This window comes from Triticum dicoccoides, chromosome 1A (assembly GCF_002162155.2).
Source record: "Triticum dicoccoides isolate Atlit2015 ecotype Zavitan chromosome 1A, WEW_v2.0, whole genome shotgun sequence".
In the NCBI taxonomy this organism is placed as follows: domain Eukaryota; kingdom Viridiplantae; phylum Streptophyta; class Magnoliopsida; order Poales; family Poaceae; genus Triticum; species Triticum dicoccoides.
The window spans coordinates 103867855-103879993 of NC_041380.1; the positions used below are offsets into that span (position 1 = coordinate 103867855).

The 12139-nt window shown below is 49.6% G+C and overlaps 1 protein-coding gene across 1 annotated transcript; it reads left to right on the top strand.

Moving 5' to 3' along the window:
• The first annotated feature begins 2209 nt into the window (after nt 1-2209).
• On the top strand, nt 2210-4264 carry LOC119365331 (acyl transferase 7-like). The gene is made up of 2 exons (XM_037630952.1): nt 2210-2782; nt 2880-4264. Exons 1-2 carry the CDS (start codon nt 2333-2335, stop codon nt 3729-3731), a joined length of 1302 nt encoding a protein of 433 aa, XP_037486849.1. The 5' UTR covers nt 2210-2332; the 3' UTR covers nt 3732-4264.
• The last annotated feature ends 7875 nt before the right edge of the window (nt 4265-12139 follow it).

Consider the following 12139-nt stretch of genomic DNA (forward strand, 5'->3'; position numbering starts at 1 on the left):
CTCCATAGATTGATCTTGGTGATACGTAGGAATTTTTTTTGTTTTCTGCAACGTTCTCCAACACCGGAGGGTTACCGGAACCCCCCCGGGGGAAGTAATGGGCCTTATGGGCCCTAGTGGAGAGAGAGAGGGGCGGCCAGGGTGGGCCGCGCGCCCCCTCCCCCTCTGGCCCGAATTGGACTAGGAGAGGGGGGGCGGCGCCCCCCTTTCCTTCTCCCTCTCCCCCTTCCTTTCCCCCTCCTAGTAGGAGTAGGAAAGAGGGGAGTCCTTCTCCTACTAGGAGGAGGACTCCTCCTTGGCGCGCCCAAGGGCCAGCCGGCCTCCCCCTTGCTCCTTTATATACGGGGGCAGGGGGGCACCTCTAGACACACAAGTTGATCCTCGTGATCGTTTTCTTAGCCATGTGTGGTGCCCCCTTCCACCATACTCCTCGATAATATTGTAGCGGTGCTTAGGTGAAGCCCTGCGATGGTAGAACATCAAGATCGTCACCACGCCATCGTGCTGACGGAACTCTTCCCTGACACTTTGCTGGATCGGAGTCCGGGGATCGTCATCGAGCTGAACGTGTGCTAAAACTCGGAGGTGCCATAGTTTCGGTGCTTGATCGGTCGGGCCGTGAAGACGTACGACTACATCAACCGCGTTGTCATAACGCTTCCGCTGTCGGTCTACGAGGGTACGTAGACAACACTCGTTCCTCTCGTTGCTATGCATCACCATGATCTTGCGTGTGCGTAGGAAATTTTTTAAAATTACTACGTTCCCCAACAAGACCACCCACCAATTTGGGCCGGGCTAGGGGATTTCAAAAGGCCAAAACGGTCCGACCCAATTTGGACAGCCACGCTTGACGCCTAGTGTCCGGCTGTCCAGTGTGGACATATAGAGAAGGTTTGATGTACCGCATTGGAGAAGCCCGTAGAACCTTCGTAGTTGGTTTCATAGCAAGTATCATTCATGATGAACTAGACAATTTTAGTGAGGTGGCAATTAAATGAAGAAACAAATAGTTCAGTATCATATCATGATACCATATCATAATAAATAATGTGCTACTATCTGTCATGCATAATAATAAATAAGATCATCTAAAATACAACCATATACTAGTATCATGTTCAATATTTCCTACTATGAATACCCTTAGGCACTTGGGACAAGAATTTTTTGGAACATAATTCCACGGACACTCGTTAAAGAGTAAAGTAAAAAAGAATACTAGAAAAATAAAAAGATTCTGAATGGTTTCATGAGGAAATGACATATATAGTCTCAAAGCTATAAAACACTGTTTTAGTGAATAATAAGGTTTTGATTGTATATTTTTTTCATTAAGAATATCATGGGTGTCATTCCACCACAAAACTTCACACATGAAAATAATGGCCGACCAAGTTTTATGTTCAAAAATTCAGATTTTTTTATTTCCCTCTTTTTATTTTACTGTTTACCATGTTCACCTGCATTTCATAGGCACGTGTTCTTAGAGACACTCATAATTTTGTTCTTGTGTATGTTATACAGTCAAAGGTGCATGCGATTCCAAAAAATATAAAGGTGGGCATGGCTTCACGTGCACCCACATGAATCGTACATTTGAAAAAAATACTAGAAATACTAGAATTTTTTAGAAAAAAATTCTAAAATTTTTGTATCAAAGTTGGTCATCCATTCTACTCCCTCCGTTCGGAATTACTTGTGTCGGAAATGGATATATCTAGAACTAAAATACATTTAGATACATCAATTTCCGCGACAAGTAATTTCGAACGAAGGGAGTACTCACGTATGAATTTTCGCTAAGTATTGACACCCGTGGATTCTTAGTGAAAAAAATACACGAGATCTTACTATTCATTGACGTTGTTTTTCAATATAGCTTCAATTTTACCATTTTTGTCCAGAATACCATGGGTATTATTTCTTCGTAGAACTTCATACGCACGCATACCAGCCACCCAAAAAAAACTTATGTATGTTATAAAAAATATTTTAAAAATCCAGTATGTTTTTCGACTTTACCATTCATAAGGGTGCGTGTGGAACTATGTTCACTAAATCGGTGTCCATACAATTCGGACAAAATAAAAATAAAATTCACGCTGCATGCTCCCTGCCTACCCCAACATACAGTCTCTACCGAACACCCAGACACCTATATAAACCCACGCATCTTGCTGAATTAAATCCAAACCAAACACCCGCACTTCAACTCAATTCACTCCATCAACACACGTACGTACCCACCCCCAGCAACAACAGCTCACCGTCACACCTCAAACCAGGAACACCCGAAGGTGTGTCCTCCTCCGGCCCTCCCCCGTTCCAAATGGCGGCGGCCGCGGCAAAGCCCATGCCAGTGGAGCGGCTCGGGCAGCGCCTGGTGGCGCCGGCGGCTCCGACGCCGGAGAACCCTCTGCGCCTGTCGTGGCTCGACCGCTACCCCACCCAGATGGCGCTCATCGAGTCGCTGCACGTGTTCAAGCCCGACATGGCCAGGGAGGGTGACAGCCCCGCGAGGGCGGTGGAGCAGGCCCTGGCGAGGGCGCTGGTGGAGTACTACCCGCTGGCGGGCCGCCTCACGGTGACCGACGCCGGCGAGCTGCAGGTGGACTGCAGCGACGGTGGCGTGTGGTTCATTGAGGCTGCCGTCAGGTGTCGGCTAGAGGACGTGGACTATCTCGAGTACCCGCTCGCCGTCGACAAGGACGAGCTGCTCCCCCACCCGCGCCCCAAGCCCAGCCGTGAGGAGGAGAGCAAGCTCATCTTGCTTGTCCAGGTACTTGCTGGATTCGATTCGCATTGCGCCGTGTCGGTGGTGGATTTGGATTTTACTGACTGCGAGCTAAACTGGGCGTGGTGGACGCGACACGCAGGTCACGACGTTCGATTGCGGCGGCTTCGTGGTGGGGTTCCGGTTCAGCCACGCGGTGGCCGACGGGCCCGGGGCGGCGCAGTTCATGGGCGCGGTGGGGGAGCTGGCGCGCGGGGCGGGCCGCATCTCGGTGGCACCGGTGTGGGGCCGCGACGCGATCCCTGATCCGGCGAGCGCCCTCGTCGGCAGCCTCCCGGACCCCGCGGGCGCCAAGCGGCTCGAATACCTCGCCATAGACATCTCCGCCGACTACATCAACCACTTCAAGGGCCAGTTCGCGGCGGCCACCGGCGGCGCCCGGTGCTCAGCGTTCGAGGTGCTCATCGCCAAGGCCTGGCAGAGCCGCACGCGCGCCGCTTGCTTCGACGAGGACTCCCCCGTACACCTCTGCTTCGCGATGAACGCGCGGCCGCTCCTCCACGCCCGCCTCCCCTCGGGGGGCGCCGGCTTCTACGGCAACTGCTACTACATCATGCGCGTCTCCTCCACGGCCGGGAAGGTGGCGTCCTCCACCATCACCGACGTCGTGAAGATCATCAAGGAGGGGAAGAAGCGGCTGCCCACAGAGTTCGCGCGGTGGGGCGCCGGCGAGATGGGCAGCGTGGACCCGTACCAGATCACCTCCGACTACCGGACGCTGCTCGTCTCCGACTGGACGCGGCTGGGCTTCGCCGAGGTGGACTACGGGTGGGGCCCTCCCGCCCACGTCGTGCCGCTGACAAACCTGGACTACATCGCCACGTGCATCCTCGTCAAGCCCTGGGTACACAAGCCAGGCGCCCGGCTCATCACGCAGTGCGTGACGCCCGACCGTGTCGCCGCTTTCCACGACGCCTTGGTGGACACCAACTAGCTCACCACTGTCTCCAACACTTCGTCCTCCGTTTGCTCACGGGTTTCCTTCCCTCCTATCTTTACACTGGTAATGACTGGTTATAGTGTTTAATTACAGCTTGGTGAGCGAAGGTAATGGTAAACCGAGCAAGAATAATGGCAAACAGGTAGTGAAGAAACGTATAAAGTGGAAGAAGAATACGCATAGATATGGGGGACAGGTAGACACAGCTAGATGGTAGTGGGCAACGGCGAGATTGGTATAGGATGCCTTTGGGTGGTCTCGGTGGCGTTGCAGGAAGTGTATACTACATCCTTTTCTTCTTCTTTCTTTTTTTTCCTTGACTTTTTGGGGGGTTTCGATTGAAGGATCGAAGCTGGGCTTGGTGGGAAGCTACCAACCAGTCTCCCCTCGACTTGTGTACTGTACTGTTCTATTCTTTTTCTTTCGAATATAAACCCGCAAGGTGTACAGACTATTCTCTAGTGGTTTTCCCCCATGTAAAGTAGCTAATTCTACATAATTATAATGGTATAATGTGAAGAACAGCTCACCTTGGTGTCGTCTTTTTCACAGGTTAGAAATTATCTGTGTTTTTAGCGAGATCTGCGGACTGCGGGTATAAACTTGAACTCATAGCGTACATGCATGAAATGTTTGAAGAAATCTTCACGATACTTACATGCGAGTACAGTATCATTTTGCTCCAACTTTTGGCACCATTGACGTACCTATGCATGGCACAACGTCCACAGTAGCTGGCTGCTAGTCCTTCCCCAAGGATTTTCTTTTCTTTCCTCCGTAAATTCCTTCCCAAGCATGGAGTCGCTATTATTCTTTGTTTATATAATTTTGTGAATGCTTTTACCACGCTTGCCGCGTGGTACTCGCTATTATTCTTGACCCGTCAATTTGTCCTGTCCTTGCAAACCAGCTGGCTGACATAGACGAATCACAAATAGAGTATGGGACTGCAGGACAGAGGTGGTCATCGTCTATGTATACTCTTCCTTGTACCGTTCCAAGGCCGACAAAATTGGAAGAAGTTCCCACCCGTGGCCAAATAAGTAGGTAGAAATGCCAAAGGTGGCTCATCTTTACCGAACAAATCGACTTAAAATTTCTATGCAGAATGCCCCGCGTTCCAAGCATTCTAAAGTAGTTCACCGAATGATAAGTTGATGCAGCCAAGCCTCAGTTGTAGGGGTTGGTGCCTTGGTGATGAGAAGGAAAAATCAAGAGTGAAGTAGCAAAGCCGCAAAGGTGTACGTCCTCATGTTAGAGACAAGGGAATGGTCACGATCTCGGTGCTGTTGGATGATAGCGCGGAGCCAACGACCCAAGTACCAGGATGACACTTCTCGCGGGTGTCGAATGTGTCACACGATTTCGACGTGACCAATTGTTAACTGTGCAGGTAGTGTCGTGTTGCTGATTTGGTGCTGGACCTTGCCGCTTGGAATCTTTAGCTGCTTTGGTTGCTTGCACGGAACCTAACCAGCGCACACAAGTGTCGATGAGCCTATAACAGATCGTCGTGGACTGGTGGTAGACGTGCATCCGAGATTGGGAGGGAAGCCGCTAGCGCATCAACTCAGACTACAATCGAATCGGGACCTCTCAAATTCCCCTATACGCTTGGGATGACGATATACGTTCGGGCTGTTCGGCATGGAATTCCCTATTCGCCGCTTACTGCGGCAAGTAGTCGCCGCTTCGCATAGGGGCGCAGATCAACCTGGGCCGGCCCATTTGAGTGGTTTCGCTTCGCGAGACCAAAAAACCGCAAAAAATGATATCGCTAGGAATCGAACCCACGACCTACAGAAGGGGAACACGCCGAGGTGGCCACAACAACTGACTCATGGCTGTGTAGGAATAATAATGTTTATCCTAAAGAAACTAAGAGGGACGACGAAACCTAAAACCAGTTCGCGGAATATATACCAAAACACTTTTTTTCCTTCTACTGGTTCTTTCTGGTTTTTCTTCACAGTCTTATTCTGTTCTATTATTTCTCGTTTTCTATGTTTTTTCTTTTTTAATATTTTCCTTTTTCTTTTTAAGCTTGTCAAAAAGTTCAAATATGGTTCAGAATTTTCAAAAATGTTCTTTTTGTCAAAAATTGTTCATGTTTCTGAATTAGTGTTCACATTTTCAAAATTTTGTTCACAATTTCGACAAATGTTCCTGATTTTTTGCTTGCTTTCTTTCTTTTTCCTTTTCTTTTTCTTCTCTTTTCTTCAAAAGAAATTCAAAATATTCAAATTGTGTTCGTATTTTTATAAAATGTTCAGTTTTAAAAAAAATATTCTCAAAATTCAAAAATTGTTCTTGTTACACAAAAATTTTCAAATCTTTCGAAATGCAGAAAATGTACTGGACTTCATAAAATATTCATGTTTTCATAAAATTTTCGCGCTTCCAAATTTGTTCGGGATTTTTCAAAATTGTTCTCTATTTTCAAAATTTGTTCTCAAGATTTTAAAAAAGATTTATGCTTTAAAAAAATTTTCATGCTTCCAAATTTGTTAGGGATTTTTCAAGATTGTTCTCTATTTCAAATTTGTTCTCAAGATTCAAAAAATGTTCGTGCTTTAAAAAATTGTTCGTGCTTCCAAATTTGTTCTCCGTTTCAAAATTTGTTCTCAAGATTAAAAAAATGTTCGTGCTTCAAATTCCAAAAATGTTTGGGACATTCAAAATTTATTCGTTTTCAGAAATTTTGTTTGCCTAATCATACGTTCAAGACGTTGTACACTACAGTAACTAATTCTGGGTCGACACAAGTCCAGTTGTACGTTGTGCTAAGTTATGTTCGATGCGGGCTGCTCCCCTACAAACTATGCTATTTAGCTGGAGTGGCTGGGAGTACGCTCTTCCAACCTACAGGTCGCCGGTTCGATTCTCCCCAACTCGCATCCCTACGTTTTGCTTTCTTTTTACTTCCAGTGGTACAACGCGATTGGCTGGCCCAGTTAGGCTACCCCTATGCGTGGCGACGACAGCATCCCCAAACCCAGTCTATATTTTGGGCGGATATAGGACGGACCCAACGTACACGGACCATTCGCCACGTCAGGCCGGCCTTCGATGGGCCATCCCGTGATCACATATCCACCACCTTTGACCAAACCCAAAGCCTCCGTCCACACTCTCGAACGCTACACTGCATGTCTCCTCCCCGCCCCTCCTTGTCCCGCCCTCACTGTCCCCTCCTCTTCACATGGTCTGTTGGAAAATGTTGCATTGAAAATAAATAAAAATTACGCACGCGCAAGATCTATCCATAGAGATGCATAGCTACGAGAGGGGGTGAGGGAGTCCTGGATTAGGGGGTCTCCGAACAGCCGGATTATATCCTTTGGCCGGACTGTTGGACTACGAAGATACAAGATTGAAGACCTCGCCCCGTGTCCGGATGGGACTCTACTTGACGTGGAAGGCAAGCTAGGCAATACGGATATGTATATCTCCTCCTTTGTAACCGACCTTGTGTAACCCTAGCCCCCTCCGGTGTCTATATAACCCGGAGGGTTTTAGTCCGTAGGACAACATATAATCATACCATAGGCTAGCTTTTAGGGTTTAGCCTCTCCGATCTCGTGGTAGATCAACTCTTTTAATACTCGTATCATCAAGAATAAATCAAGCAGGACGTAGGGTTTTACCTCCATCAAGAGGTCCCGAACCTGGGTAAAACATCATGTCCCCTGCCTCCTGTTACCCCCTACCCGAGATCCACCGATTTTGACACCGACATTGGTGCTTTCATTGAGAGTTTCTCTGTGACGTCGCCGTAAGGAAGGATGCATCATCTCGTTATTAAAAACAACATTACCGCCGGGGGAGCTCTGGCTGCCAGCCAAACTCTCCGGCTAGGCAGTTTCATCATGACCGCCTGTTCGGCCGCTGCACCGATGATGACTTCTTGGGTCATCAAAAACAACCTCCACGTCGGCTCGGAATTGGCCGAGCAGATGGATCCAAATGGAGTTCTCTTCCCTAAACGAACTCTTGGATCACATCGCCGCCTTGGGAGTCGCTACGGACTATGATCAGATTGGGCTTAAACCCGATCGAAGGGAGATTAACTCTCCACCGGTCACCCATCATGTTGCGGTGGTGGAGGAACAATGCAGCGATTCTTCCTCTATCTTGAGGACTAACTATGTCTGAATTCCTGAGCTCTCCGAGCCGGATACCCGTTTACGGGAGGACATTGCCCAAACCCTGAACCTAGAGTCAGGCAGCGGGCCAGACTCATCGGGCAACATACCAGAATCCGAACTTCCAAGATCGGAAACCCCTCGGCCCCTGGGTCTTAGATCGGGTAGGGGTCCGGACTCAAATCCACCACCCACCCAGACATAAACGATCTTTCCCACATCAGGCAAGAGCCCCATGAAACAGTACATCATTATTGGGCCAGATTCCTCCTTGTGATGAACAAGGTTAAGGACTGCCGCGAGCAAGACACAATCTCACTTTTCTGCAATAACTGCACGGACAAGGGAATCCTTAACGCCATAAGTCGCCGTGACATATCACGCTTCGCCGACTTGGCGTCCATAGTACGAAAATGCTATGCGATGGAAAGTGCCTGGAAAACCGAAACAAAATTTTGGGATAATCCGGCTCCGAATATGCACCCAGTCCGAGGTAAAAGGGTGCACTATCATAAGACACCCGAGTTCATTACAAAGAAGCAAAAACCCTCTACAGGGCACGGAACCGTATTGGAGGGATGGCTTAACGGACCCTGCAAAATTCATAGCACAACAGATACAATACCAACGCACAGCCTTAGAGCATGTTGGATACTCCGACAGGTGGCCAAAAGTGGTGAGGATCTTCTTATCCCAAATGCCACAGAGCACCATCCTGTGGATAACAATACGGTATTAACAGTCTTTGAGACCTTCGCGTCAAATAATAGGCGCAAGCGAACACTCCGCAGCATTGCCAAAATCTGCCATGTAGCGGCAATAAATCCATGGAGTCACACGGCTATTACCTTCAATGCCAGTGACGAACCTAAATTCCGAACAGCCCGAGCACCAGCCGCACTGGTCCTCAGTCCAATTGTGGATGGCTTTCGACTCACCAAAGTACTCATGGACGGCGGCAGCGGATTAAACCTCATCTATGAGGAAACTCTTCAAAAAATGAAAATAGACTGGAACCGCATTGAGCAAAGTAGCACAACCTTCAGAGGAATCATACCCAGTCGGGAAGCACGATGCGCTGGGAAAATCACACTAGATGTGGTATTCGGTACACCAGAGAACTATATGTCCAAAGAAATTACATTTCAAGTGGCCCCGTTCAACAGTGGATACCACGCCCTTTTAGGACGTGAGGGTTCACGATCTTCCAAGTCGTACCCCATTATGGGTACATGAAGCTCAAAATGCCCGGGCCCAACGGAATCATCACTCTCGCCAGTGATCCGGACACAGCACTCCGCGTCGAAAACAAAACAGCCGCACTGGCCCTCGAGGCATTATCCGAAGCCCTCTTGGCCGAGGAATTAACCACGCTACGCTCCATAGTGGACATGGACGACGTGATACTCGACAAGAGATCCAAGTCCACCTCTTTTAAACCAGCAAATGAAATAGTCAAATTCCAAGTCCACCCAATGGACCCTACAAAAACAGCCTCCATTGGGGCACAGTTAAACCACGCCGTAGATGCCGCACTACGAGAGTTCCTGCGCGAGAATTGGGACATATTTGCCTGGCATCCCTCAGACATGCCAGGAATCCCACGCAGGCTTGCCGAGCATAGCCTCAATATCCTAAAGGGATTCAAGCCGGTCAAGCAGGCTCTTCGGCGTTTCTCCGAACCCAAGAGACATGCCATGGGAGAGGAACTAGCCAAGTTATTGGAGGCCGGATTCATCAGAGAAATAAAACACCCGGACTGGATAGCAAACCTGGTGATGGTACCAAAGAAGGATAAATCCTGGCGCCTTTGTGTCAATTTTAAGGACCTCAATAAAGCTTGCCCAAAGGATCCCTTCCCCCTCCCCCGCATTGATCAAATTATTGATGCTACCGCAGGACACGAGTCATTGTGTTTCCTCGATGCATACTCCGTTTACCACCAAATCAAGATGGCAGAGTCCGATCAAGCCGCAACGGCATTCATCACACCATACGGTCCCTTCTGTTTCAACACAATGCCTTTTGGGCTCAAAAACACCGGCACAACATATCAGCGCATGATTCAGACATGTCTGGAGAAACAAATCAGCAAAATAGTAGAGGCATATGTAGATGATGTGGTTGTCAAAATCAAACATGTCGACTCTCTGATAGACGACTTGAGGCTCACATTCGACAACCTCCGAACATACGACATAAAGCTCAATCCGGAAAAATGCATTTTCGGCGTACCAGCCGGAAACTCCTGGGTTTCATTGTCTCTAGTAGAGGTATTGAAGCTAATCCGGCCAAAATCCAAGCTTTGTCACAGTTGGCTACCCCAATAGACCTCAAACAAATCCAGAAGTTAACTGGATGTGTGGCGGCTCTAAGCCGCTTTATCTCCCGCTTAGGAGAAAAGGCATTACCCCTTTATCGCCTCCTTCGGCACACCGAACACTACGAGTGGACGGACACTGCCACAGCCGGATTGGAAGAAATAAAAGCCATACTGGCAACCAACCCAATCCTGGCCGCTCCAAACATCGGCGAACCAATGCTATTATACATTGCGGCAACTCATCAAGTTGTAAGCGCAATGCCCGTCGTCGAACGAGAAGCGGACGGACATAAATTTCCTCTTTGAAAGCCGATATATCATGTATCCACTGTCCTCACTCCATGCAAATCACGGTACCCACATTATCAAAAGATAGCCTATGTGTCACACCCTAGCTAGCCATGCATTAGAGTGTTGCATCATGTTTACTCTTTCATCAGAAACCTGAAATGGGGATGACAGAACCCCCAGTCCCCTCTGAAACCAATTAGGGTTTACTAAAAACTTTTTCAATGAACCTGAAATGCCCTTCTAAAATGCCCATCATTTTTGTCTTGGTTCAGAACCTCTGCCAAAGTGATGCACATTTTCCTAGGCCATCTTAGGGTTTTTGAATTAAATCATAAATATTTGAATTTGGGCATTTAAAATTATATAAAATATTTAAATGCTCAAATAACTCCAAACTAAAATGTTTCATGTTGGAAATAATCCAACTATGGACCAGGAGTAGTTTGGTGATTTTTGGAGTTGCCCAAGTATTTTATTTAATTCAACAAAGTTGCAGAAGTATTAAAAAACAGAAACAGAAAGAAAATGGAAAAGGCTTACCTGTCGCCCAGCACCCGGCCCACCTGCCGGCCCAGCCCAGCACCGCGCCAGCGAGCTGCTTGCCGGCCAGGCAGGCAGGCAGGTGCTTGACGGCGAGCACCGCATGGGTGCCACGCACCTGCTCGCCGCCTTGCCGCCTCCCTCGCCCGGCTAACGCCGTGAATCGGCATCCCTCTCTCCCCCGAACCCCCCAGACACCCCCTCTCCTCTCCAGCTCCTCTCCCTCGCTCTCCCACGCCATGGCCGACGCCATCGCCGCCACCCCCACGCCGTAGCCACGCCCTCCGTCAACCCCACGCCATGCCGCCGTGTCCAGGAGCTTCGCCGCCGTCCACTTCATCGAACTAGCCGAGCCCCGTGTGCTCGAGCGGCCCGAGACCACCGCACCGACCTCGCCCGAGCTCGCCATCGCCGGAGATCCCCTTCAACGCCGTCGCCGCCTCAGCTCGTCCCCGACCCCGCCGGTGGCCTCTACGGGAGCGCTGTGAGCCCAGCTACCTCTCCGACCCTCTCTCTCTCATTCCCGAGCCGTGTAGCCACCGCACGAAGATCACACGCACGCACCGCCGCGGATCTCGTTGCCGACGTGCTCCCTGCCATCTTCCGGCCAACCCGCGGTGTCCAACGCACTCACCACGCTGCGTTGGGCCCAACCGTGCACTCCCCGCACCTCACCGATCCCCCTAGCTACAAGTTCGACTTTGGCCGAACTCCGGTGGCCGCCAAAGTCGTCGCCGGCGCCAACTCCGGCCACCCCGACCCCAACGGACTCCACCAAGAGCTGCGGCTCGACCTCAGCTCCTCTCCGGTGCCCTCCGCGGCTCGTTTGGTTGCCGGAACGGCAAAAATCACTTCCGCCGCCGCGTCAGGCTCGCCGGCGGCTAAACGCCGGTGCAGCCGACCCGGGTTTGACCACGGGTGGGCCCTGGTTGACTCCTCTGAGTCAATGACAGGTGGGGCCCAGCCCTGTTAATTAAACAAGTTTAGTTTTAATTAAACTCTAATTAATTTAATCACCCTGACATGCGGGACCCACTGTCAGGTTTGACCCTGACGTGTTCCGTTGACCTGCTGACGTCACACTGACGTCAGGCTGACGCAAT

What these genes read in the sequence shown, in the direction of transcription:
- LOC119365331 (XM_037630952.1), top strand. Translation starts at nt 2,333, where the DNA reads ATGGCGGCGGCCGCGGCAAAGCCCATGCCAGTGGAGCGGCTCGGGCAG. An exon ending in AGCTCATCTTGCTTGTCCAG is followed by an intron (nt 2,783 to 2,879) that starts GTACTTGCTGGA and finishes CGCGACACGCAG; the next exon opens with GTCACGACGTTCGATTGCGG.